General features: G+C 38.4%; 1 protein-coding gene across 4 annotated transcripts in view; it reads left to right on the top strand.

Annotated features, from left to right (window-relative positions):
- Window positions 1–21412, top strand: part of AFTPH (aftiphilin) — a 44060-nt gene extending 22648 nt beyond the window's left edge. Inside the window, exons 4-10 of one of the 4 annotated variants that reach the window (XM_064647637.1) lie at window positions 35–161; window positions 483–539; window positions 1996–2118; window positions 8570–8630; window positions 10287–10370; window positions 14325–14448; window positions 20192–21412. In XM_064647637.1, coding sequence (XP_064503707.1) covers window positions 35–161; window positions 483–539; window positions 1996–2118; window positions 8570–8630; window positions 10287–10370; window positions 14325–14448; window positions 20192–20336 — 721 coding nt within the window. In that variant the 3' untranslated portion in view covers window positions 20337–21412. Of the gene's footprint in view, window positions 1–34; window positions 162–482; window positions 540–1995; window positions 2119–8569; window positions 8631–10198; window positions 10371–14324; window positions 14449–20191 lie in introns of those variants that run through there. The other 3 variants (XM_064647638.1, XR_010428898.1, XM_064647639.1) reach the window with 3 other exon arrangements.
- Window positions 21413–24076: the final 2664 nt, after the last annotated feature.

The following is a 24076-nucleotide window of genomic DNA, read 5'->3' as shown; positions in this document are numbered from 1 at the left end:
CGGTTGATAACTTGACTTATGATGGGTTGTACAGGGAACTGATGGACGTGTGGACGGAGCTCCAGGATATCCATGATGCATATGGACTGAGATACCAGTGGGGTGGCTCCCACAGCAACAAAAAGCTTTTGTGCTCCTTGGGAATCGACACGAGAAATATTGTGAGTCTGTCAGTAAAACTGGCTTTTTAAATAACAAAGCTGCTTTAAATGTAGGATCAGGTGGAAGTTGTTTTGTATGAATGCTTGTCACCTAATTGCATGGCTGCACTCAATGTGGCTTTTCATGACAGACCATCTGACAACTTCTTGTAAGCCCTATTAATATTAAAAGTTATATTAGTTTTTAACCATTCTGTTATAATTAACATCGTATTTGTTCTCTAATTCTAATCTTACTCATGTTATGTAACATTGAAAAACATTTTCATCCCTGACACAGAAGCTCTTAAGTAAATTTTTTTGTTGTTGTTGTTTTATCAGCTTTTTACAGGCAACAAGAAACAGCCTGTTATAGTACCCATGTATGCAGCAGGACTGGTAAGCTTTTTTTAGTGTTATTAGTCTTATTTTAGTGTTATTATGTTGTTATAGTTCCAAAGACATTACATAATGAAATATATTAAGTTACATTAAGCACCAAGTATGCTGAAAAATATTTTTGCAAGTACAGTTATGGCTTAAGCATCAGTGCTAAAAACAATCATCAAATACATGATTTTCATTATGTGTGCAAGCAGATACTTGATTTTAGGTGAAAGAAGCACTTAGTTAAAACAGTGAGAACAGTGTTTTTTTTCTTGAAGCGTGTGTATACATGTATATGCACATACAAACACACCTAAGCTTTTATATGATCATTCAGAAATGGAATAGGAAAAAAGTTAGTTTTCTTTGGTATATACTAAGCTGATTTGATTTTGTGGAGTTACTTCCACAGTCAGTTTCTAGAGTTGTTTTCTGATGCATCGAGGTCAGCTCATGTACTTCTTTGGATGTAAACATGCTATTCTGATACAGATAGTTGAGACATCTCATAGCAGTTGCTGTCTTCTTCCTGTTTGTGAGCAAAACTATGTTTGCAACACATGCAGTTATTTTTTGGAATGAATTGTTGTTGCTGATGAGTTATTTCTTAGATTTTTAATGTACTTGTGCACACGATAAGCTGGATAGCAGTGATGGTAGGAGTAAAGTGGTTTGCTGCTTTCTGTTGCCACACTGCTTCATGTGTTTCTCCACTTTCCAAAAGAATTGATTTAACTGGTGGGTAAACTCAGAGCTCCCTTTAACGTGGTGTAGAAACATTTGTGGGACAGCTGATCTTGGCAGCTGATTTCCAGAAATTGTTTTAAAATGTGCTATTTGCAAATCCCGTGTTTTTTTATTTGGGGGTTTCTCACTGTTCTGGGGTGGTTTGCCTGTTCCAGTGCAAAAAAAAAAAAAAAAAGTGAGTTTAATTATTTTCTTAATGCTTCTCAATGCATTTATTTCCATGTCAGTAATTAATGTTCTTGGTATCTTTCTGCAAACTAATAATTTGACTTGTTTCTTCTGAATTAATTCATTGTTGAAATGGAACAAATGTACTTGTACGTTTGTGATGGGCCATTTGATATTTCTGGAATAGCCTATACACAATTGGGAGGAGAAGACATCACCTTATCAAGTAACTGTTTTCTCCAGCTTAAATTACATTACTGAAAGTTGAAAGCAAGCTCCAGCTGGACATTTGGGTTTTTGTTACTGGCTCTAAGATGTTTCTTAGCCCTAAGGACCCAGGATGACTATTCCCCCTGCTCTATCTACTCATGCCCCTCTCAGTGAAAGTTTCCCAAAGATATATGATTAACCCCAAGCCCTTAGTTGAGGGTAGCACTACCTAGTAGTGTGTTCTAGTTTTTTGCATCTGCAATTCTTGAAATATATATAAACGTGTGTGTGTCTGTGTGTGCACGTGAATTTTTTTAATTTAGATATTTATTTATTTATTCAGGGTATGTTAGAACCTACCAAGGAACCTTTGAAACCAATATCTGCAGCAGAAAAAATAGCTTCAATAGGACAGACACCTCCTGTATCACCAGAGATGAACACATGTGCATCTGATCAGTTCCAGGTAAAAATCAGAGAAGGGTGAGGAGAGGAAAAGAAAGAATGAGGGAAACAATGGGATGCCTTGTCCTTCCTTTATATTTAAAACATTTAGATAATGCGTTCAAAGACACCTGTATGTAAGAGGCAGGTGTTGCTTGTGTCAGATTGAAGTCCTGCTCTTGGATCTGCTTTTCGTGTGTGACTGGAAGGGAGTCCTTATGATAAAACTGTAGCAGTTGGTGGCCAGCATGTCAGAGTCCTGATGATACTGTTGTACAGCAGTTTGCTTAAAAGGCAGTTAGTTACACAGATTTTAATGCAACATTAGACTCGTCTGACCTCTGGCTAAGGTTCTTCATCTTTGCTCTTCCTGGAGCTTATTGTTGGAGGTACCTGTTGCTTAGCACTTGTTTTTGTGAATGATCCTATTTACATATGTACTGTTCATGTTTGTTTCCTTTTACCTTTTCTTACTTCTTCAGAGTAACATAAAAAGCAGCCCAGATGCCTGGAAAGAGATTCTGGGTGTGGTCATACATGCCTGACTTTTTGATTTATGAATTCTATTGGCCCTTTGTGCCAGATTTTGAATTTTTACCTCTTGAACAGAGTTGCTTTGCCAGCTTCTGTCTTTAAAGTTTGATACAAAATGAATCCAGAGGAGTTTAGGAGTGAGCTTTTGAATGTCATGAATTCTGTGTGGTCACTGTTGTTCTGAGGTAATGGTATTAGAAGACCACTTCAGTGCCATACATGTTGCAGTGTGTGGGTCTCAACAAGCTAATGGGATATGCAGAAATATTTCACTTCCAGAGTCACTACCGTGATTCTTGGCACATATTCAGAGGCTCATCTGTGTCCCTCTTTAGTGCAGGTCTTGTTTGGTGTGCCCGGTGTCTTTAGTTACTTGCTGTACCCGTGGTTTCTGATTGAAGGCATTCCAGAAGGAATTATTCTCATAGGTACTTCTGAGTATAGTGATTTTCTTGCACTCCTTGCTCTGCCATAGTGCAGAGCTCTAAGTGTGACATGCTTGTACCAGAGGAGAAGTTTTTTCATGGTCGAATTGCAGTTTGTCAGTAGGCTCAGAGCTGATGTTGTTTTATACAGCAATACACATTTGATGCTGTGTTATGTGCTGCCTCTCACATGTGGTGGAACTGCTCAGCTGAACTGGGTATGAGAAAAGGTAACAATAATGATCACTGCAACCAGTCTGAGCTGAAGAAATCGGTTGTGTGATTTCTACATATGAACAAAGCAGGAAAATGTCACTTTTTGCAGCATTCAAAGTACTCTTCTTTTACAGAGGGAAAAACATAAATTTAACCACACACTAAACAGTGAAAGAGCTGCAAGAGCCTGAAGTAGCAGCATCTCTGACAACTGCCATTTTCTCAGTTGCTTGGCAGTCATAATGCTGAAAATAAGAACCTCTACTTATCAAAATCTCTGTTCTTGTCTAATTATGAATTCCTGCTGCAGAATTTTCCATTACTTGTCACAGTTTGATTATCTTGTCTCATAGATTGTTCTGACAAGGCTACCTCTGTTCAATAGCTGTGGTCCAGGAATACATCTGAGAAGCTTCTGTGCTGTTTGCCCTGTTGGCCTTAGGTTATTTTTTCCAAAAAGACAAATACTAAAATAAGCTTTTGGGGAGGAGGTGGATTAGAGCTGTAACCATTAAGAAGGCTAAGGGGCCACAGTTAAGTGATATTCAGAAAGTTTCAGGGCATGAATGATCAATTCTCCACCTCGTTTCTTTCTTGGTCTTATCTTCTCTCAATGTTTGGTGGCTTCTCTTTGCTTTGGGGAGAATCCAGCTTCACAACACATTGTGCTGGCTGCATTTTAGGAATAGTCCAGGTTGTAGTGGTAATAAGATGATGTGTCCAAACTTTGGTAAACATTTCATTAGGAACTGTGCTAAAACCACTGTTAAATATTCAGTGAAGATACAGGCAATTCTAGCGGACCCAGAAACTTCTTATTCTAATTTAGGTGCAGCAACTTAAGTATCTTGTAAGTGTACCTGGTTAATATGTAATTATTTAGTTAAAACTTAGAAATTCCTTCATTTTCAGAGAGCGATGACTGCATTCTTATATTCAGAAACTTCCGAATCTTGGCTTTCTTTTTGGAAGGAGAGGTTCTAGTTAATAGGATCCTGTTCTTTCCTTAAGGAAGAGTTGTTCTCCGTTCAAAGCCTGGAATTTATGGGACTTGTATAGAGATCAGTGTCTGTGCATGTATGTGTTTGACTTTCTGCTGAGAGAATAAGACTTTGGAAGAAAGACTCTGATGATGCAAAGGTAGGAATAGAAAGAACAGTGGTAGAAACACAGAAATGCTTTCTAAATTTTTTTGTTGCGGGCAAACAGAGGAAAGCATAAAGAGGTTTAAAATGGAGAACATTAGAAATAAAAAGAATGAGGCAAAAAGCAGCAAGTGAGCTGCAATACTTTTTCCTAGTTATGATATAAACTCTGTATGTTTTGCCCTCATTCCCTGCAGAGGGTCTCACTGAATTGGTTAGGCTGTGCAAATACAGTGGACAAATTTCTCTCTGAGCCATTTAAGCTGTAAGGACAAGGTTTTTGAAATCAGACTTCTCTCAAACGAGTTGCTGACTGGTTTGTCATCATATTAGTTTGTTGCATAAAGATGATTTTTTGTAGACTCATTCTGGTTTATATTTGAAGGTAGCATCTAAATTCTTCTTTGATCTGTTGTTTATCTTGACAATTGAGGGATTTATTTCTCTGTTCCTCTGTGCTCATAACTGTAAGGCAGTAAACAGAATATGAAATAATCCCCTGACTACTGTTGCCTTGATCTAAGCATATCTCAAAGACTTTGCAGGGCTCAAGTAAAAGGCTCTGTCAAGGCACATCAGGTGTAGGAAGGAGTGGCTGCTGGAATAGGCACCCTGTGATTGTGAGACCTGAGACTGGTGTCCTTCACTTCTTTTTTTAATACAGCTCCAGTGTGCTTCTACACCACAGCCAAGTCCTCAGGCAGTGCAATTAAAATATATTCTAGTGTTTGTTAAAGAGGTTGCTGTCTGGACTTAATGGCGACTGCTTTCTCTTGATTTGATACTCTCTTCTGGTTAACATTGTTTTAGAGTTTACTTACCTGCTTCTCTCTGGATTTCTTGAAAAAAGCTGTCCAGATATTTCTGCTCTTTTGCTGTTGCTTCAAGGCATCTCCTTCTCTCTATTTAGGACTGTTTCCTTGGTAGAGTTACCTGCCTAGTTTTGCATAGTAAGTTTTATATTGGAATGGAAATCTGCAGTGACCCAGACCTTTCTAGAAGAACATGGCCAGTGATTCTTTTCTGCAGGTGTCCATTACAGCACATCCACTTGCATGTAAGGCACTGAATTAGGGATCAGGTTATAATAGAAATATGTATATTACACTTGCCGGCTATTAGGGACTGAACCTTAATTAAACCCCGTGGGGTGACAGTCTTTAAAAACACTTTTAATTACATAAGAGACCATCAGGACTTCTAACAATGACAGATGCAAGCTACCATATTGTTGGCCACCAGCCAAAGGCTCCATCAGGAACTGCTCTCCAGTTCTACATGTGAGAGAGATCCAAGAGTACGTGTAGCTTTGACAGAGTAAGAGAGAAAGATTTGCAGGTAAGAGATATTACAGAACTTGCTATTCTATCAGATGTGGCAGTTGATTAAGGGGGTTGTCTGAAAAGAGCAGTTTTCAGAACTGATGTACTTTTGCCAATGAATACGCACAATGAAATGTATGAATTACTTCTATGTAAACCTTTTTTTGGAATGTTTATGACGCTCATTTGTGAGATCCATCTAAATATTGACATTATATTTGTATTACAAGCCCTTTTATTTCTTTCCACCAGCTTTAAGACAGCAAAATGCTCTTTTTTTTTTCCTTTGTTTAATTTTCCTTGGGTAATTATTGGCACAGACGCAAACATTTACATTTTACTCGTTTGGATTATAAAAGCTCTTACATAATGCATTCTAAAATTACTGTGTGAAAACATCTCTCACTTTTATCAAAGTGAACTATGGTGCAGTAAAACCAGCAGGCATTTTAATTTTCTCTTTCTTACTTCCTTGACATTCAGAGTAGTATTCTGACAGCTGAGTGTGCTTTTTCATTTCTGTACCATGTCCTGTAATCTAAGATGGAGGCCTTGAGGAGTAAAAGCAGTTTGCCCCATTTCTCAGTATTCTCCTAGATTGGGCACTTTTCCTTAAAGCATGTTATTAAAATAATAGTTGTAAATGCAGTAGTCTAGCAACCTCACAATCTCTGAAAGGCAAAACATTATATTCCCATTTGCAGGGTATGTTTCCATTGTCTGAGATTTCAATGCTGTGTTCAGGTGTCCCAGTGTAGTTAGTTTTCTTAGGGCTGAGGTTACTAGAAACAGAAAACTTTCTGTTTAATTTGCTTTTTCCTCTGCCTTCTCCTTTCACTTTTTTTGCTGTTACATAGACCAGGGCTTGCCAGCATCCTGTATAGGTGGGGTCTGCTTTACTTACCCCCTCTTTTGCGAAGTGGTTGAAGTCAGCAGAATGGTCTCATCCCACAGAGCAACTAATATACTTAGAATACTCTTACTGATTTAGAGTCAGATTCTTTTTTTTCCCCATTTTAGGAAGAATTCGTCACATCCTTTGTCCTTTCCTTGACAAATCTGAGAATCGAGTCATCATTAAAGGCAAAAGCTTAGCCAGTCATTGGTACCACTTTTTCCATGCAATTCTGTCACAGTCATCAGTCCTGACTCAGACTTTTGTCACAAAATGTAGTGGGTGTTTTCCTCAGTAAGTGGGAGTTGGTAGGAAGCCACTTTGTTTCAATTTGACTTCATTTTGCTCAGGGCAGAAAGCTACTAAACTGTCATAGTATCTTTTTCTCCCCCCCCCTACAAACTCCTTTTAACGTTAATATATTTTAGATGTGACAAAGTTTAAACAAGCTACTGATGGTAGTGATTATTACTTCATCAGGTGTAGCTTCCACACTGCTAACATTGCATCTACATGCAAATCATTTCAGTGCCAGTAATTTCATTACCAAAGCAAAGTAAAAAGTGTAGGATCAGCTCCTTAAGCTCCGTGCAGTGAATACTGTTCAAGCTGTGCTCAGTACTGGAAATATTTTCAAGACATTAGGTAGGAAAGATTTTTCCAGGCAAGACATTTAGTACAAGTACATACAGAAATCTCCAGCTCCCTTTGTTTTTATTTCTGTAAACCTCTATCACTGAGGAAAAGCCTTTTACAGTGAGCTTAATTGTACATTAGTGAATCTGCGTTTTTCTTCAACGTTAGATGGTTGGAAGTTTTAAAAATAAAATAAAATAAAAAATTTAAAAAATCAAGTCTGACTTTCTACCAAAGCGAAGAGAAGGTGTGGCTCAGCCACTGGAAGCTGGACAAGTACCTGATGCATTTTGAGTAATATTGCTGAGAACTTCTGTTGCTTTTCTTCCACACTGTCATTATTTTGTTAGAAGTTGAGGGAACATCCTTTCCCAGTGCTTCCTGACAGTTGACTTCACTGTCAGGGGACAGAGCAGAGGTGTAATACACAGAGGTAGAAAAGATGAACTTATTTCAGACATTTCTGATGGTGTCCCATCAGTTTATGTCCTGAGAATACAGGAGGACAGTACTCGCAATTTACACTGCACCTGAACACACCTTCCCAGTAGAGCATGTTCCCTGCTGCTTCTTGTGTCCAAAAGACTTAACAAGAGGAAAGGAAAAGGCAAAGATGGGCTCCCAGAAGGAGTCAGTGTTTCCATGCTCCTCTTGTTCAAGCATTGCTACTAATGGTTTGTACATAGACCAGGATGAGTTAATTGTAAAGGGGTAATAAGTTACAGGACTTTTATTTTTGAAGGGGGTGAAGTGGAGAGGGTGTTGAGTTTGTCCCTCACATGTAGGGATTATGTCTCTTGAAAGCAAAACAAACCAAAGCACAAAGAACCATAGGCTTATTGATGGTAAATAATATATATAGTCAGAACAAAGCATGGATGTACAGACAGCTTTCACTATTCTACATTTGCCCTGTAATTGTGTATACATACCTTTTTATGCTAAGTGCCTCATCTTCCATGAAAGTAATAGTAGTTTAACTTTCAACTGTGCCTTAAGGTTTGTTATTCAATTCATGTGTTTTAGTTAATTTGCAAATCCTGTTTGAGTTAGAAGTTACCTAATCTGTACTGTTCAGAATTTAATGAGACTTCCTGTGGTAGAACAATTCTACTTTGAATCTTTAGTGCATATAATGAAAACACACGCCTCCCAAAAGCTGGGGCTTGATCATCTAGTTGTCTTTTTTTTTTTTTTTTTTTTTAGTGTTTAGATGCTAAAGAATCTGTTGTTTGAACTGCTTTGCATTGTTGTAACCTGAACTGACTATAAAATCTGATTTCTGACTTTTCAACTCTAGGAATCTCTACCACCTGTCCAGTTTGACTGGAGTAGCAGTGGCCTTACTAACCCTTTAGATGGTACGTCTCTCCGTAGAGCCTCTAGCACCAGAGCTAGAGATAAGAAAGCTACAAAGTTCAGACAAACATCTATCTGCTGATTATTTTTTTTTTAATATATACACACACACACACATATATATATATATATAAAAATATATAATATTTATTTCTTACTCCTAACTTTGGAAATTCAGGCTTTCTTTCTGATTAACAGTGCCCCTATGTGAAGTATTATGTAGTCTGAAAAACACTAAGTTAAGTATTATTTTAGATTCCTTCCATATGCTAGTGACACAGTGGCAATATTAACACTTCATTATGTATAACTGGAGATTATAATGAAACTCTGAACAAATGAGCATTTTAGATTGAGGAGTTTTACTTCTTGAAGGTATTTTTCACCAGTCAGCTATCTCTTTAGACATCCTTTGAATGACAAACTTGTGTATAGTGGCTACTTCAAAGCACAATATTTTAACCACGAACTGTTTGCAAAATATACACTTGTTGAGCTGAAAGTTTTCAGATTTAAAGATAATTTTGTATTTCAAAAATGTGACTTCATCCATTATCACTTTTGCTTACACTGAAGAGCTACTTATAGCTGATATATTAAAGAGGTAGCTACAAACTTATTTGTATCTGTAAATGTATATAGTTATCACATAAAAGACCCTTCACATGTGTCTATTTTAATAGCAAAGTGAGTTGTGCCACTGCTTCCAGTGTCAGAAACGTAAGTGCACGCAAAGGAAATAAAACAAGTTTTAGAAACTTGTTTGACTGACAGAACCTATAAAGAAACTGATACTGTTACGAGGAGCCTGCTGACAGCAACTAATTCATGACACACAGGTCGTTCAAAGGCAGGCTCAGATAAACAGCATCTCTTACTGCACTGGTGTTGCCACAGAACATGTGGGATGTAAGAGTTTGGATAGCAATATCACGGTGCTGAAGGAAAGCCTGGATGGACCCTTTTGCTGTTGTCTGGTGTCTTATTACTTCAGTCAATCATCATGCTTTCTTTTTAACAAACAACTTTAAAATGTATCTTGGTTTGATTTCTGTTTTAGTACTAAAGGGGAACAGTATAATTTACCAGTGAGGAACTGGACATAAGAGTGCCATTTGTTACCCAGTGGTCACGCTGCTTCAAGATAATGATAAATAATAGCTTAAAGCTGCTAAATAAAATTTTAAAGTGGTTTTTTTTTCTTTTTGTTTTTTTTGCTATTTAAAGATCTGCTAAGTCTTCCTGATGAAAGAATGGCTTTCAATTTCAGTGAGGGGAGAAAAACCCCGCTGTGTTTAAACTATCAATTGACCTATATATTGTTTCCCTTTAACTGATCACATCTTTCTCTCTGGGTCGTGCTGGTTCTCTTTCATTTTTAGATCAAAATAAATACTTCTATTTTAAAGTTACTAGTGTTGATTTCCTTGCTGCAATGTACATGAGGAAACGTGCACTGAATTAAGTTGTTAACATTCTAGAAGGTACAAACTAATACTGTAAGCATTGTTTTCATGTCAATTTTTTTTAAATTGCGTACTGAGTACTAATTATAACTTGCATGTTCAAGTGTGTGTCTTACCCCTTTTTACACATAAACCCCTCCCTTGGCTTACCTTCTATATGGCTGCCTACCAACACGGTCACTGAATTTCAAGCTAGTGGAGGTTCCACTCTTCTGAACCTTGATTTCTTTGGGCCCGTGGATGACAGTAGCTCTAGCAGCACCACCACAATCCCAGGTCAGCAGAGTGTCAAAACCACAACTGTAAGAATATAATGACTTACTAAAAGCATGAGCACATCACTTGACTTTCCTACAAACAAGGGGAAATTTTGTGGCGTTTCTCTAAAATGTCTTTCTACTGCATTTTTTTCCTTTAATCTGTGTTCTGTTTTCTGGTGTTTTGTATCGAGTACGAAGTATTTAAAAGGTACTGTCAGCTCTGTGTTTGTCACCTGCTGAAGGAATGAATGGCTTTTATGCTCTTGCAAATAACATGTTAAAACACTTGGTTCAAATGAGAAATCCTGGAAGTTAGCTCTTCTAAGCACTTAAGAAAATTTGAAAAATGGGGTAGATGTGACAATTCCTAAAATATGAGCCTTGCTCTCTCCTCTAAATAAGTACCTCCAAATTGTAGGATTATGGTGTTGTTTGGAAGCTATGTGTGAATATAAATTTACAGAGCTTGATATATCACAGCCCTGCTGGGGTTTGCTGCTATAAATTTTTTCTTTGCGTAAACTACTAATATTAATGATAAAGTGAAAAAAGTGTTTTAACAGCATTTATAATAGAAAAAATATATAGTTGCATGTTTGTGGGACTTTAGAAGTTCGTGAATGTTAATTGTAAAGCCAAAGTGCTTTATCAGCAACCTACTCCCTTTAAAAAGGAGATGAAAAATACCACTCTCTCGTTGAGTAATGCGTGAAAGTAATTGAGTTCATTTATCACATGATTTTGACATGCTCTGAGTATTTTGCACGAGCTTGTGAAAAACCTACACTTTGAATAAATTTCTGCAGGAGTTTAAGGGAACACTTTGGGGATTTATTCCAGTGCACAGGTTAAGTTGATAAGGCAGGTACTCTTTCAATACAATGCCTGAAGTCATAATATCAGTCCCTTCATAGGAAGGATATTTTTCCTCTTAGTGATTTTAATTTTTTAAAATCAGTTCTTAAGATGTTTGGAGTTCTCCCACATTTCAAATAAGTAATTATAATTATTATTGTATTTTTTGGATTTAGAAACCCAATTTTTTAATTTTGAAATCTGATTGCTGAAGACAATTTTGTGGCATGGCAATCTAAATGTCTTTTTATTCCACCCTTGAGAAATGTGATTATGAGATGAAAAATGGCAGGTTTGTCATGGAAGTGATAGGTAGTAAAGTCAAGGAGTATAGTCTTACAGATTCTTTGTGTGTGCAAGTCCACTGACACAAGTCACCAGTGCCCAGTACATGTAGTTGGTTACATGTATTATTGCTTGTGCAGGTGGTGTGCACACTGGAAGGGTTTACTGGAGGAATACTGTTAGCCCTTTTATTGCATTTTATTTTTTATGTTGTTTTTTCACCAAGTTACAGGTATTATCACCTTCCCTGTTATGCCCTATAGTGCATATTTTTATTTTTTTTTGTGTGTGTTTGGTTGGTTTTTTGTTTTGGTTTTTCTTTCCTCCTGACTTGTTTCTGGGAAAGTCATTTGTTTCATGGCTTGCAGCTCGTGTGTTTGTGTGTGTGTTTAGGAGCTTTGTGTGGGGTTTGGTTGGCTAACTTTCCTTCAATATCTCATTAAGGTTTTGCAGTGCTTTCCTTAAATATTCTCTCATCATTTAAATAAAATGGAGAATATGCAACTCTTAAAAAAAAAATAATTGAAAGACAAATTGCTAGATCTTTTGGCTTAAAGAAGAAACTTTTATCAGTAGTAGAAGTTTATTCTTTCTTTGGAGACCTTAGTTTTACTTGCTATAGATCAACACTGGATTCTTCTCAGTCCGATTTCATCAGTAGCCAAAATAACTTTTTAATAAAAATTTGCATTCTGCATCATGAACAGGGAGTTACTCATTTCTACTGTGTTCCCACAATTCAGTGTATTGTTTTATTTTTCATGTTAATAGTTTAACATAAATGTAGCTGAGTAAGAGGTGCCTAAAGAACAGTAAATTGAGCAGTGACATCTCCATACAGCGAAAATGAATTCATTTTCATATGTAATGACTGTAAATGGGAATATCTAAATGATGTAACTTATAAGGTTGCATTTAATGTTTGTTGCAGAGTTGCATGTCAAAGGGCTCCTCGTTTCAATTAGCTTTCCAATTTGTACCTTAATGGGATTTCGCAGGCTTCTGCAAGTCAAAATGTATTTCTTCAAGGCTTCCTCTCCCTGATTGAAAATGGATATTTTGTGGAATATTTGGGCTTTTTCCTATTTCCAAGTTCTGTAAACATCTGACAGTACTAAAAGTCTCGGTATGCTGGTCTCAGGACAGTACATATTTTAATATTTTGTATGGAACTGGATGAAATTAACTTTGAAAATCCAGACTTTAAAAAAATGTATGTTGAAAGGACAGCTGATTAATTTCTAATCAATTCATGTTATATGGAACAGATCTTCTCCCCACCTCCTGCAGCTTAACCAGACGATTTTTGTAATTTTACATTTTGGTCAGCTTAGTTTCCTTACAATAAAAGAGGAATTAACTTGTGTCCAAAGGGCAAAGGGTCAAGACACTGCTTGGGGAGAGCTCATGCAAAGCAGGCTTGAGGATGATTAACCTCATCTGTTAGCACATGCAATGCTGCAGTTACTGGTGGTAAAGGCAGGATAATAAGCACAGGCATTTATTTATTTAGTAATCTTTTGATGTGTCAGGAATTCTTGTAGAAGCATCCTGATCCTGGGAAGTAATCTGGATACAATCATCAGCACACGTTAGTAAATGCTGGTTTTATATTAGGGAGCTTCAGGGGACCATCAGGTCCCAGTGTTTGCAATGTTTGTTCTGCAGTAAGATGAAATACTTTTGTGCTGTCCAGACCAACTGGTACAAGTGTGACACTTGTTTAGGACACAGGTGTCTCTAAAAATCACACTGCTCATGTACAAAAATTCTATGCAGTTTTTGAAGAATACTTACAATTGCAAATGGCACGTATGCACACTTCATTGAAACCCATGAAACATAAAATATCTGAAATTGTAACTAGGGTAATATCACCAATTTAAAATGCTTCTGAGCAACAAAATTTTTTGTCTTTCCTCTTGATTTATTTTGATAATTCTAATTTCTAGAGGTGTTTTTTTTTAAGAAATAATATATCTGGAAATTCTAGATCTACTTCCTACTGAGATGTGATGCTTGATACTAAACAGGTAGAATTTAACTCATACATACGTATTTTTTTTAAATATTTTTCCATTGTTTGCAGTGTTCTCAGAATGACCTCTGTGATAAAATTTGAAATCCATTCCCAACATATGTGATGTGAAAATTCAACATCTGACTTAAGATACCTGAAACTAAGAATTCAAGGCTGAAACATCCAGATACTTAATGCTTTAGGAGTACTTGAAAGATGAAAAGAGAGCACAGAGTAAAAGTCTTGGTAGTACTATACATATTAGTGTATAATTTTTTAATGCCATCCCACTTCTGTGTTTCATAAAAGCTGCTTTTCCTCACTTCAAATTTCAACACAACCCCTGGTGAAAAGCAAGATACTAAATGCACTCTAATGCATGCCAGTGTTGCTTGTAATCTCTTAGTGAAGAGTTGGTCCCTGTTAACATGCAGTGTTCTTTTGACAGAGGCAGTTGAGTTGAAGTAATTGAAACAATCCATTTTGACACAGCTGACACTTTTAACAGAGGTTTCACACTCAAAAGTAAATCAAATTGGTTTTGTTTACTCAAAGACTGAGACCTTGTATGCCAGACTTGATCCAAGGTGTGTCTGTTTTGTAGTACAACTAAAAAAACTGCTGAAAAAGGATGGGGAGAAAGGATGATGCTTCAGAAACACAAACATGTTCTGTCACGTTCTTTTCATGTATCTTGAAATTATAAATGATTCAGATGTTTACAGAAAACAGTCTCTAGCAAGTTGGTCTGTGACTAATTATGACTATACTTGCCTCCAACCATCACTGATTATTATTTTATACTATAAGGTGTGGATCCTGAGTTGTATGAATTGACAACCTCAAAACTGGAAACTTCCAATGCAAGCAACAGAGTGACTGATGCGTTTGCAAGACTCATGTCCACAGTGGAGAAGGCAAGCACGTCCACAAGGTAAATACTCTTCCCTGCACATTTTTTTTTTCTGTTTCCAAGGGTGGTGTGAAATGTGAGGTGTGAACGTGTGTGCTGGTTTAGGGCAGAAGTTCCTGAATTATCAAAAGCCTTAAATTTAATAATTAAATTTTAAATCTGAAATTCACCGTACTGTAGTTCGTATTTCAAATTATCGTAGAACTCCAAAGTGTGGAAATAGTTCATGAGCTGAAAGAAAAAGATCACCTGGACATAAGTTGAAAATCTGGAGCCAGAGGCTGAACTGGAGGAAGTGACTTTGTGAACACCAGAGCTGGTTTCTAAGAATGGCAGGGCAAACTGAACCACACAGTTCAGAACCTGAGGGTTGTGACAGAAGACTCTCCTTGGACCTCTGTGTAACTTATAAATATGGGATGTTCCACAAGTAAAATGATAAAACGGACTGATAGTTATAACTATATTTGTCCCTTCACAAATATTTCTAGCACCTGTCAGAACTTCAGTGACCGAACATGAGTTTAATTTCGATGTTGTGGGTTAAGGAATGAGCGTGTAGTTGATTTAGGATGTCCTTTCTGCTTCCAGGAGCACATGTGAAGTACTTTTGTGCTTTTTCTAGGTAGGATCTATAGAAAGTCTTCAGGTGTCAAATGTCTTTCGTGAAGTCTAGCCAGTTGAAGGGGTACAGAATAGTCTCTCCACTTATAAGCTTGTATTCTTGGGGTTTGATTTTTTTAGTGTATATCTTAGCACATCCTGAACTGTCTTAACATATAATTAGTGTATGTGCCCATTAAAAGAATCACTGAGGGATTCTCACCAAAGTAAAATATTGGTGTTTTGGAAGTGTGTGCCTCAACAGGCAACAAATAGATGGTAACATACCCTCACTTGTAAGTGAACTTTAGGGTTTATTCAGCACTCTGAAACTAGATGTGTTCTCATGCAGCAGAGCACTTAAGAGGAGGCACAGGAATGGTGGGACAGAGCTGGGTTGCTTAAAATTATTAAAACTCTAATTTTTAAGTGCTCTTTTAAAACACGTTCCTTCACTGAGAAAACTGTCTTGCTAGTTTTCCTGCAGTGACGATTCGGAAAGTGAACATGGAATAAAAAAGATCAACAAGCCATGAAATTTCCAGGGAGAACCAGTAGAGGGAACTCCCCACTTCAGTGCTGGTTTTTGGGTCTCAGCTTTTGGATTGCCTCTTTTTCTATTCATGGAGCACATATACTCTTCCTGAGGTTACACTAATGGAAAAGTTTGACTTTCATGAATTAGAAAACTTAGTTACATTGAAATACTTTTGTATTATATTCTAAACCTGATTTTAAAGTAACTGCAGTAGGAATGCAAACTCCAAATGTATCCTTCTTTTATTTCAACTCATAGTTTTGTACCTGCCTGCTTGCCTGAAGATGTCTTAGCTTACTTTTTCCTTACAAAGCAACAGGGAAGTCTGCTTTGCTTAAATGAATGTTGACCCTCATTTTTCTGTATTGTTGGTTTTTTTATATGAGGGGTTGGGTGTTTTTTTGAGGGTTTTTTTCCAGTGCTTCCACAATACACTTGAAAGCTCTTACTTGTGCACTTAAAGCTCTTTATCCAGATGTCAGAGTTCTTTCCCTGTTCTGGAGAGCATTGCTTACCAGTAGGAAGAGGTACTAGATCTATGGTATAGCAATATGTCAGGCAGTGGAGAGAGGCAGGGGACCTCAGACTTGGAGATTAAGTTCAGACACACACAAGGATTAGCTGTTTTAAAGAAGCTGTTTCAGTGTGTGATACATTTTGTATATTTTTGTCAACTCTAAATTTAAAAAAAAAACAAAATGCTCTTTTTTTTCTTGATTTCGTGCTCTCCAAAAGAAAAGCAGTCTGTTTTTCCAAGCTAGAAGCCTTCAGAGAAATAAGGTCTTATCTCAGCAGTATGCCAAAATGTTGCAGAATGTTAGCTTTCTGTAAAAAATTTGTTTTTCTTTTCGATTTTTATTTTTTTTTTAATTCTTTTGTAATAAACTGAAGACTTTAAAATAGGAGTGGCTGGGTACAACCAGCTCAGTGAGGCTGATATTAATGCACCAGCCTGGAAATATGGACTATTATGCATTCAATATAACTGTTGGGGAAGATGGAACCAATGCCTTTGATTCCAACTTCAGCTGTGCTGAGGCTTTCCCATGTGTGTAACTTGTCTGAGCTCAGGATCTTTAGGGTGAAGTTTAGAGTGAAAATACCATTGTTCAGCTGCAGGATGCCATGTGAAGAGTCATCTTAGTCTAAAGTAGCCTCATCTTTTCCTTGCAAAGCCACCTCTTGAACCACAAAGGCAGATTCTCAGAAGGAAGGTGTTGGGAAGCTTCCCCCTCAGCTTGAGCCTGGAACCTGGACGGCAGCAGTAAGTGCTGAAGGTCAGGGATCCAGTACAGCATTCCAGAGAGACTCTGCAGCCTAGCCTGCTTCCATAGAATTGGCAGAGATCAAAAGTTTATCTGCTGTCTTTTTGAAGGAAAGCAGAGCACTGATACTTTTCCAAGAAATGGCTGAAACCTGCATGTAGACTGCAAATACTGCTTGGGGACAGTGTTGGATGGAGCAGCCAAACTCCCAATTACAGAGTGTTTTTAAAGTGCGTTTCTCTAATCGGCTCAGTGTTGCTGATAAAGCTTGGCCTTGCTGGTGCTTTCCACAAAACCCTTTGCAAACATGGGAGGTGACTGAAGCCCCAAAAGACTCGAATGCTGCAGAAGGGGGTTGGAATGCAGACCAGAACAGTGAGGTGTGAGTGACGCATCAACAAAGAATTCCCTGTTTCTTGCTAAATTTTCTTCCAGCAACTTTCCTGCCCATCAGTCTGGCTCGTTTCTTGTGGCTTAGTGTTAACATGCCTTTGAAAAGGGAACTTAATGCCCACAGGTAGATGGACTGGTGCAGTTGCTTGGGTAGGGGCATCCCTTCTGTCCTCTGTCTTGGCAGAAAATGTAACCTCGTGTAAGAGGAGAGGTGGACGAGGACAAAATTTTAAAACCTGAATGAGCCAGAACTGGGGCATTCCATGGTTTAGTAATCGAAAGTTCTGGTTTCAAAGCAGACAGAAGTAGTGCAGCTGCCATTGACAGTCTGCTCACTTGGGTGTCTGTTCTTTAAACCATGGTATCTAGAGATTAGGAGTGCACAAGCAGGAGAAGCTCTGTAATGCCCCCCTCCACTGACCAGGGTTCAGCAAAAGAAGCTCTTGATGATGGGAACATCTTCAGCACAAGTAGTGACTGAAATGAATGCAGTTATTTCTTTTACCTCTGTCAAAGACCATCACAGTTATTAGGCAGTTTGGTAAGTTTTAAGGGTAAGATCTGTCTGCAGTGACAATGCTACTTTGTTTTTTAAATTTAGAGTTAGTGAGTAATTCTTTAGGGTTGCCCTGGTGATATTTACTGCCAAAAATGTTGATTGTTACCCACAAAGGGTACTTGCAGTGTCCAGTTTTACTGTATGGCAGAGGAACTTGCCCTTCTCTACTGAGGAATGGAGAAGTTAGGACATCTCCACTCTTTCTACCCTGAGATGATTTCAAAAAAGGGTTTGAGCCTCATTAACAAGTGATTGTATCTATAGCTCTATCTTGGTCATAGTTAAATAAGGTTTGCTGTGTTAGTATGTTAGCTTCTTCTTTATAGATACTTTTTACATTGCAGGTTAAGTAGATAAATTATTGCAAAGGGCCTCCAGCCAGGAGGGGAGCCTTCAGTAACTGGGTGAGATTCACCCCTGACTGGGCTCACTGGTGTGCCCCTTCTGCAGTGATGTGGCAGAGAACAGCTGGTACAGCAAGAGTGATATTGTCCTGTGATAAAGGATGGCATGTGGCCACCAAATAAAACGAAGTGCTGCCTCTGGGACCCAGCAGTGCCATTTCTTAGCATGCCATAGATGAGCAGGGGAGGAAGAGGCTTATAAATAGCAAGGAGTGTGTGAGCTTCATCTTGCCTGATTAACAATTACAGGAACATCTCGGAGTCAGCCTCTTCCTTTGGCTTCCCCTGTCAAACACTCCTTTGTTAGCTCTAAGTCCTTGATCACCAGGAGTTTGTACCTTTAAGAGGCTTGTGGTAAGTGGTTATTAATAGTGGCACCAGATACTGATAACACAGTGGTGGGTGAGAACCACATTTCAACAGCTCAGAGATAGTCCTTTGAGTGCAAACAGAGCTGACTGTGAAGTTGTTAGAGGAGGCACATATTGGCTCTCTGCTTCTTCCTTTAGTAAATCCAACACAGAGCTTTGTTCATCCTGCAGAATTTGGTAATCTGCCTAGTCAGTAGCTCATGAAATTCCACTGCAGCAGAGAAAGAAAAATATTGCTATTCTGTTGAAGGTAAGTCAGATTTAGTATTTAGTATTTAGGCTGCCTCATCTAGAGAACTTCCATCAAGTGGAGATTTCAAGTCAAAACCAAATATGATAGCTCAATGTCAATGCAATGTTCAGTGATGTCAAGGATGAGTTTGAGCCCAGCTCTTTTTTTCTTCTCCTAGCTTAGGAATTCTAAGACTGCTGTAGCCCCTTGCTTTCCCCTGGTCTCTGATCAGCTGAGGAAGCAATCCTCATGGGTGCTGACAAAAGAAAATATGAGTACATGCTACTTCGTGATCGGAGTGGTCATTGCCCTCTTATGGGCTTGGTTTAAAGTTTATAGATAAGAAAGATACAGAAAGGAAATTTCTGAGGGAAAGCAGAAATTTCTAGGGAAAGCAGTTTATTTGCTTCAAGCCTTTTTTCCTCAGCATTTTGTCCCAGAGGTGATGGAGCTTATTCAGCTAGAATTTCTTGCATTGTTGCAGGACTTAGCAGATACCTTTTTGGAACTGGAATAATGTTTGATGGAAAACTGAGTATTTCTAGTAGTAGGCAGTGTTCTTCAAAGATAAGCCAGATGTTTGTAAAGTATGGATGTTTGGGCAAGGGGGGGGGTCTGTAGCACTCTGAGCCAGGCTTCATTTTACTTGGGAAGTGTGATTTTTTTGCATAATAGTGAGAACCAAATGACATGGGATTTAGACCTCTTTATTCATTTGTGCTCAGTAATTCTTGTGAATAATGCAAAAGGCAAAGTAAACCCCAATGATTCCCAAACTGCTGTGTGTATCATCATGGCTCCCCATATTACTGCACTTCAAAGCAAGTAGCTACACATCATGAGCCACCTTTTGCTGCTGATGAGTCCTGAGGGAAAAGAGAGTTTGTGGATCACAGTGTAGAGTGGCATGATGTATAGTCTGAGAACAGTCGTGGTGGAAACACAGCATAAGTACTTTTTTTATTTTAAAATTATTGAGTGTCCTTTTAAGATTTTTTTCCACTTTATTTTTGAAGATTGTACATGATTTAGGTAGTTTAGAACTAATGCTCCTATTGTTTTGTCTGTAGAATATGGGCATGGTTATCTCTTCAGGTGAGTCTCTTCACTCTTGATGCTGCCAAAAAAAGAAAAAAATCATATATAAAAATTATCATTTGAATGGGAGCTTTTGCTTATTGCAACAATATACACAGGAACATTTATCTGACTTTCCATGTTAACATGTTATTGGTAGGCAGGTAAGTATTACAACATTAGACTACCATCAGGTAGCTTACAGAAGTGCCTGTCAGTGGGAGACAAGCTGACAGAACATTGCTTCAATCAGTGATTCTTTCAGTGATCCCAGGGATATCAGGTAGTGGATTAATGCACTTTGTTCTTTTCTTCTCAACAGGAAGCCTAAAAAGGAAGAACATCTTAGTGAAGAGGCTGCCAAGGTGATTTCTAGCCTTCCTGACTTAACTTTCATGCATGCCAAGGTGTTGATGTTCCCAGCCACATTAACACCTTCAACAAGCTGCCAAGAAAAGGTAGACTAAAGTGATGTGAATTGGACGTTTTCTATTGATTTTTTTTTTTCTTCCCTCTGTGGGTCGTAAAAAGCAATCTTGCTTTAATTTAAAAAAAAATCAAGTTCAGATGATTTGTTGGTAAGCAGCACTAGAAAGGTATACATAGTAATGTATATTTATTTACATACTGGAGTCCTAAATTTATATTAGAGAAAAATGTAAATAATTGGGGGTAAATCTTTTTGAAGATCTATTCTTTTTGTTGTGCTGGGCTGTATACATTTATGTCTTTGTGAAATACACTGGTGGTGTCCTTCTTACAAAACTTTAAAAAGTTCAAAAAAAAAAAGTCCTATAAACACATAATGAAAACTTCAATCTTCACAATCTGTGAAGTTCCCCTGAAGACTTTCAGATTGCATTGAGCAACTTTTTCTTTCCTGCATATATTAAAATACTTCTTGCTGGAAAAAAATCAAAAGGTTATGTTGGCCCTTTGTGGCTTTTTCAGTTATTGTTTCTTTAAAACCCAGTAATTTCTTTTGTGTTTTAACAAGCTTGAGATGTGTTTTTCCTTTTCTTTTCCCCATCCCCTCCCCCTGTTTGATTGGTTGGCTGATCAGTTTTTATGTTCTTGAACTTCAGTAGTATGGCTCTGTCATTATATAGCCTTTTGAAAGGTATGCTGTCAGTAACTTCTTGTTCCAGTTATGGATTACTGTCCGAACACTTGATTTTTTTTTTTTTTTGAGTTATTAGAAGGTTGTCTACTTTTTATCAGTTTGATTTGGAAAAGAAGGACCAAAACAATATGAATGTCTTACAATGAAATTTACCTGTTAAAAAATTTTATGTTCTGTTGTACCACTATTCCTGTTTGATTTTGCACAGTGTAAAATGACATAATCATAGATTGCTATGGTTTTAGGCTGTATATACAGTAAAAAACTATGGGTTGTAAATGTCTGGGGAAATTCCTATGGAAAAAAGAGAGCTATGTCGAAGAACCTCTAAAAAGGTCAATATGCATGCCCAAGGTCTTTTGAGATTTAAGTGTGTAAATTTCCTTTTAGCTTACACAAAATAAAATAATTTAAAAGATACATGTGTAGTACAGCCTGCTCTCTTTTTATACAGAATGTATGCATTAGTCACCTCTCTGTGGATGCTAAAATCGATGTGCTGCACTAACAGTAGGACCTTTCAATTTGTGCTGCCCAGTCCCACAAACCACACCTGGCAGGGCCCTGCAGACCTTCCTTTAATTGTCCTGTCTCTTTATCATGTTGTGACTTAGTCTTTTATTTCTGTCTCCAGCTTGCCTTCTGGCTTGTAGGGCAGTGTGGCTCATGATATTTCGGGTTATAGACTTCTTCAGAATAGTTGGCAGTACTCAGCTGTAACAAACACCACTTATGGTGAGGTGAGAAAGGACAACTGATTTTGCCTATTTCTTAGCTAGAAATAAAAATGTAAACATAGCTGTCACTGAAGTCTCCTAACACATTAGCTTGCACTGCAGCTCTGGCAGCAATATCTCTTCAGAGGGTCTCAGTGGACTGTCTGCAGGTAAGGCATGTTCTGGGTGCTGATATTTCTGGAGGGTGCATGGACATAGACTCTCCCATGTGTAATCTTTACTGTGTGCACAGCTCTTCAAGTGCTCTGTAGTCACCACCAGTTCAGCACTTAACATCTAGTTCTGAGAAATCTCTAGTGTGTTTTCTTACCTGTTCTTTGAATTCTTTATTGTCTGACAGCACTTGGGTCAGGAAAGCTCGAGTTTGATGTCATTAGCTGGGTAAGCTGAAATGTTGTCCTTGCAAAAAGCAGCTTTTTACTTCTTGAAATGCCCTTGAGAGACAAGTGCTGGGCTTCCATCTCTGTGAGCACAGGAGTTTCAGTGAGTGGTGGCTGCTCGAATTGAGAGAGCAGCAGCTTCTATGCCTATGATAAAGTTAATTTGTAAAGGCTAAATTGTCTCCTTTGCCCTCTAATTAGTACTGCAGTGTACAGTGCTGAGGTATCAAACTGCACCCTGTTGTAGCAGAAAAGGTTTGTGCAAAAGCCATCTGCTTTTCCACGTAGCCCCAAACCCACTTCTCTTTGCTGTTTCTGCAGATTTTCATTACAGTACTGACTTCATGCCTGTTACATGTCAAAATTAGCTTTGCTAATCTCCAGGGTTTAGCATAGTATTCTTTAGTGCATGCTTATTATATCATTCAGTTCTGGTGTTGGACTGCTGTAGGTTAAAATTGGTCCCTTTGTTTCCATGACTGTGGCGTGTCCCTTGGAGCTGGAGCAGTGGGATAGCTGCAGCAGAGAGCTATAGCTATTGTTTCAAGGAGAATATGTTTAGGAGCTGACTCATGATCCTTGTCTGGCAGTGAGTGGACTGAAGTATTAAGGAGAGGTGGGGGTGGAAGTGCCAGCTGCAAGTTGATCTTTAGTCTCCTCACAATTGCCTCCAGAGGCAGCTGCCCATTTGTCTTCCAGTCTCCGAGTGCAGTTCTGGTGGCCTGCCGTGGATGGGGGAGGGAAAAAAAAGAGATTTCTATTGTGACTGATGTACCAATCTGAAACTTTGTGAAACCTGGTATTACCCAGAGTGTGTTTATGGGGTTTTTATGTTCTTTCTGCCCCAGGAAAAAAAAAAAAAGCATCCCGCAGACCTTCATACTGCTGAAAGACATAAAGCTTATGTCCAAATTCAGCCTTTTGAGGTGGATGCTGCCTGCCTTAGAATGCAGCACTGCTTTTTGTCTCCTTGCTTAAGCCTCCTTTTTTTCTTGTTGATGGTGGGATGGACAGACAGGATTCTCTGCCTCTGTCCTCCTGTCTTGTACAGGCAGCTTTGTTCTTATGCAGAAAGTTCTGTCTAACAGATCCAGCTGCATCGGGATCGTGCTGTTCCCGCTGACACAGCATGCCTTATCTAGTTTAATCTTGCCAGTAGGTTTATGGGCAGGGTGGTAATTGATACTTTCTGCTCATATGTGTTGCTGTGCGTTGTCATCAGACATGTCAGTGGGCATCACTCTCACTCCAGAACTGGTGTCATTTAGTAGCGAGGTGCTCGTGTGCCCGTCCAGCACAAGCAGCGGAGGACACTTGGTTGAGATGCAATTGCCTGAGCTGGCACATGGCCATGAGGCAAAGTCCAAAGACCCTGCTGTGAAGCAAGCTGCAGGCTCCTGAATGACTGCTAAGAAGAGCTGGTCTCTGCTTGTATTATCCAAAAGATTGCACTCCAATACTCAGCGCCGCCTTACCCTGAGCATCACCACCTGCTGCAGGTGTGAGCAGGGAGGCGCTGCCCACAGCACTCGAGACGTTCGGACCTTCTCAGGATATCGTCAGCTCGACAGATTCATTTTGAGATGCCAAAAGTAAAGCTTGCAGATAATGTTATCTAGACACCCTCAAATGCAATTAGCGTGCACTGAAGTTAACACTTCATCACGTTGAGTTGTTGTACAGAATTTTTTACCTGGTAATGAAATCATCGTGTGAGAAGTTCTGTCGTTGGACTGCTGCTCTTGGGATGAATATCTAGTAGTTTATATAGCATGTCAGAGAGACTTAGTTCAGTGTGTGTAAGATGGATCACCCTTGGTCCAACCATTTACACCTGGTGCAACCCTTTTGTGCCAGCTTGGCATCTATGTATAATTACCTTTTAAATTTCAGAGCACTCTCAAAGTACAGGACAGTTGCAAAATACAATATAATTTATAAAAGCATATGGCATCTAATAATTACAT

This window comes from Pseudopipra pipra, chromosome 3, assembly GCF_036250125.1.
Source record: "Pseudopipra pipra isolate bDixPip1 chromosome 3, bDixPip1.hap1, whole genome shotgun sequence".
Classification (NCBI taxonomy): domain Eukaryota; kingdom Metazoa; phylum Chordata; class Aves; order Passeriformes; family Pipridae; genus Pseudopipra; species Pseudopipra pipra.
Note: the sequence above shows the minus strand (reverse complement) of the source record. Positions and strands in the feature narration are given on the sequence as shown.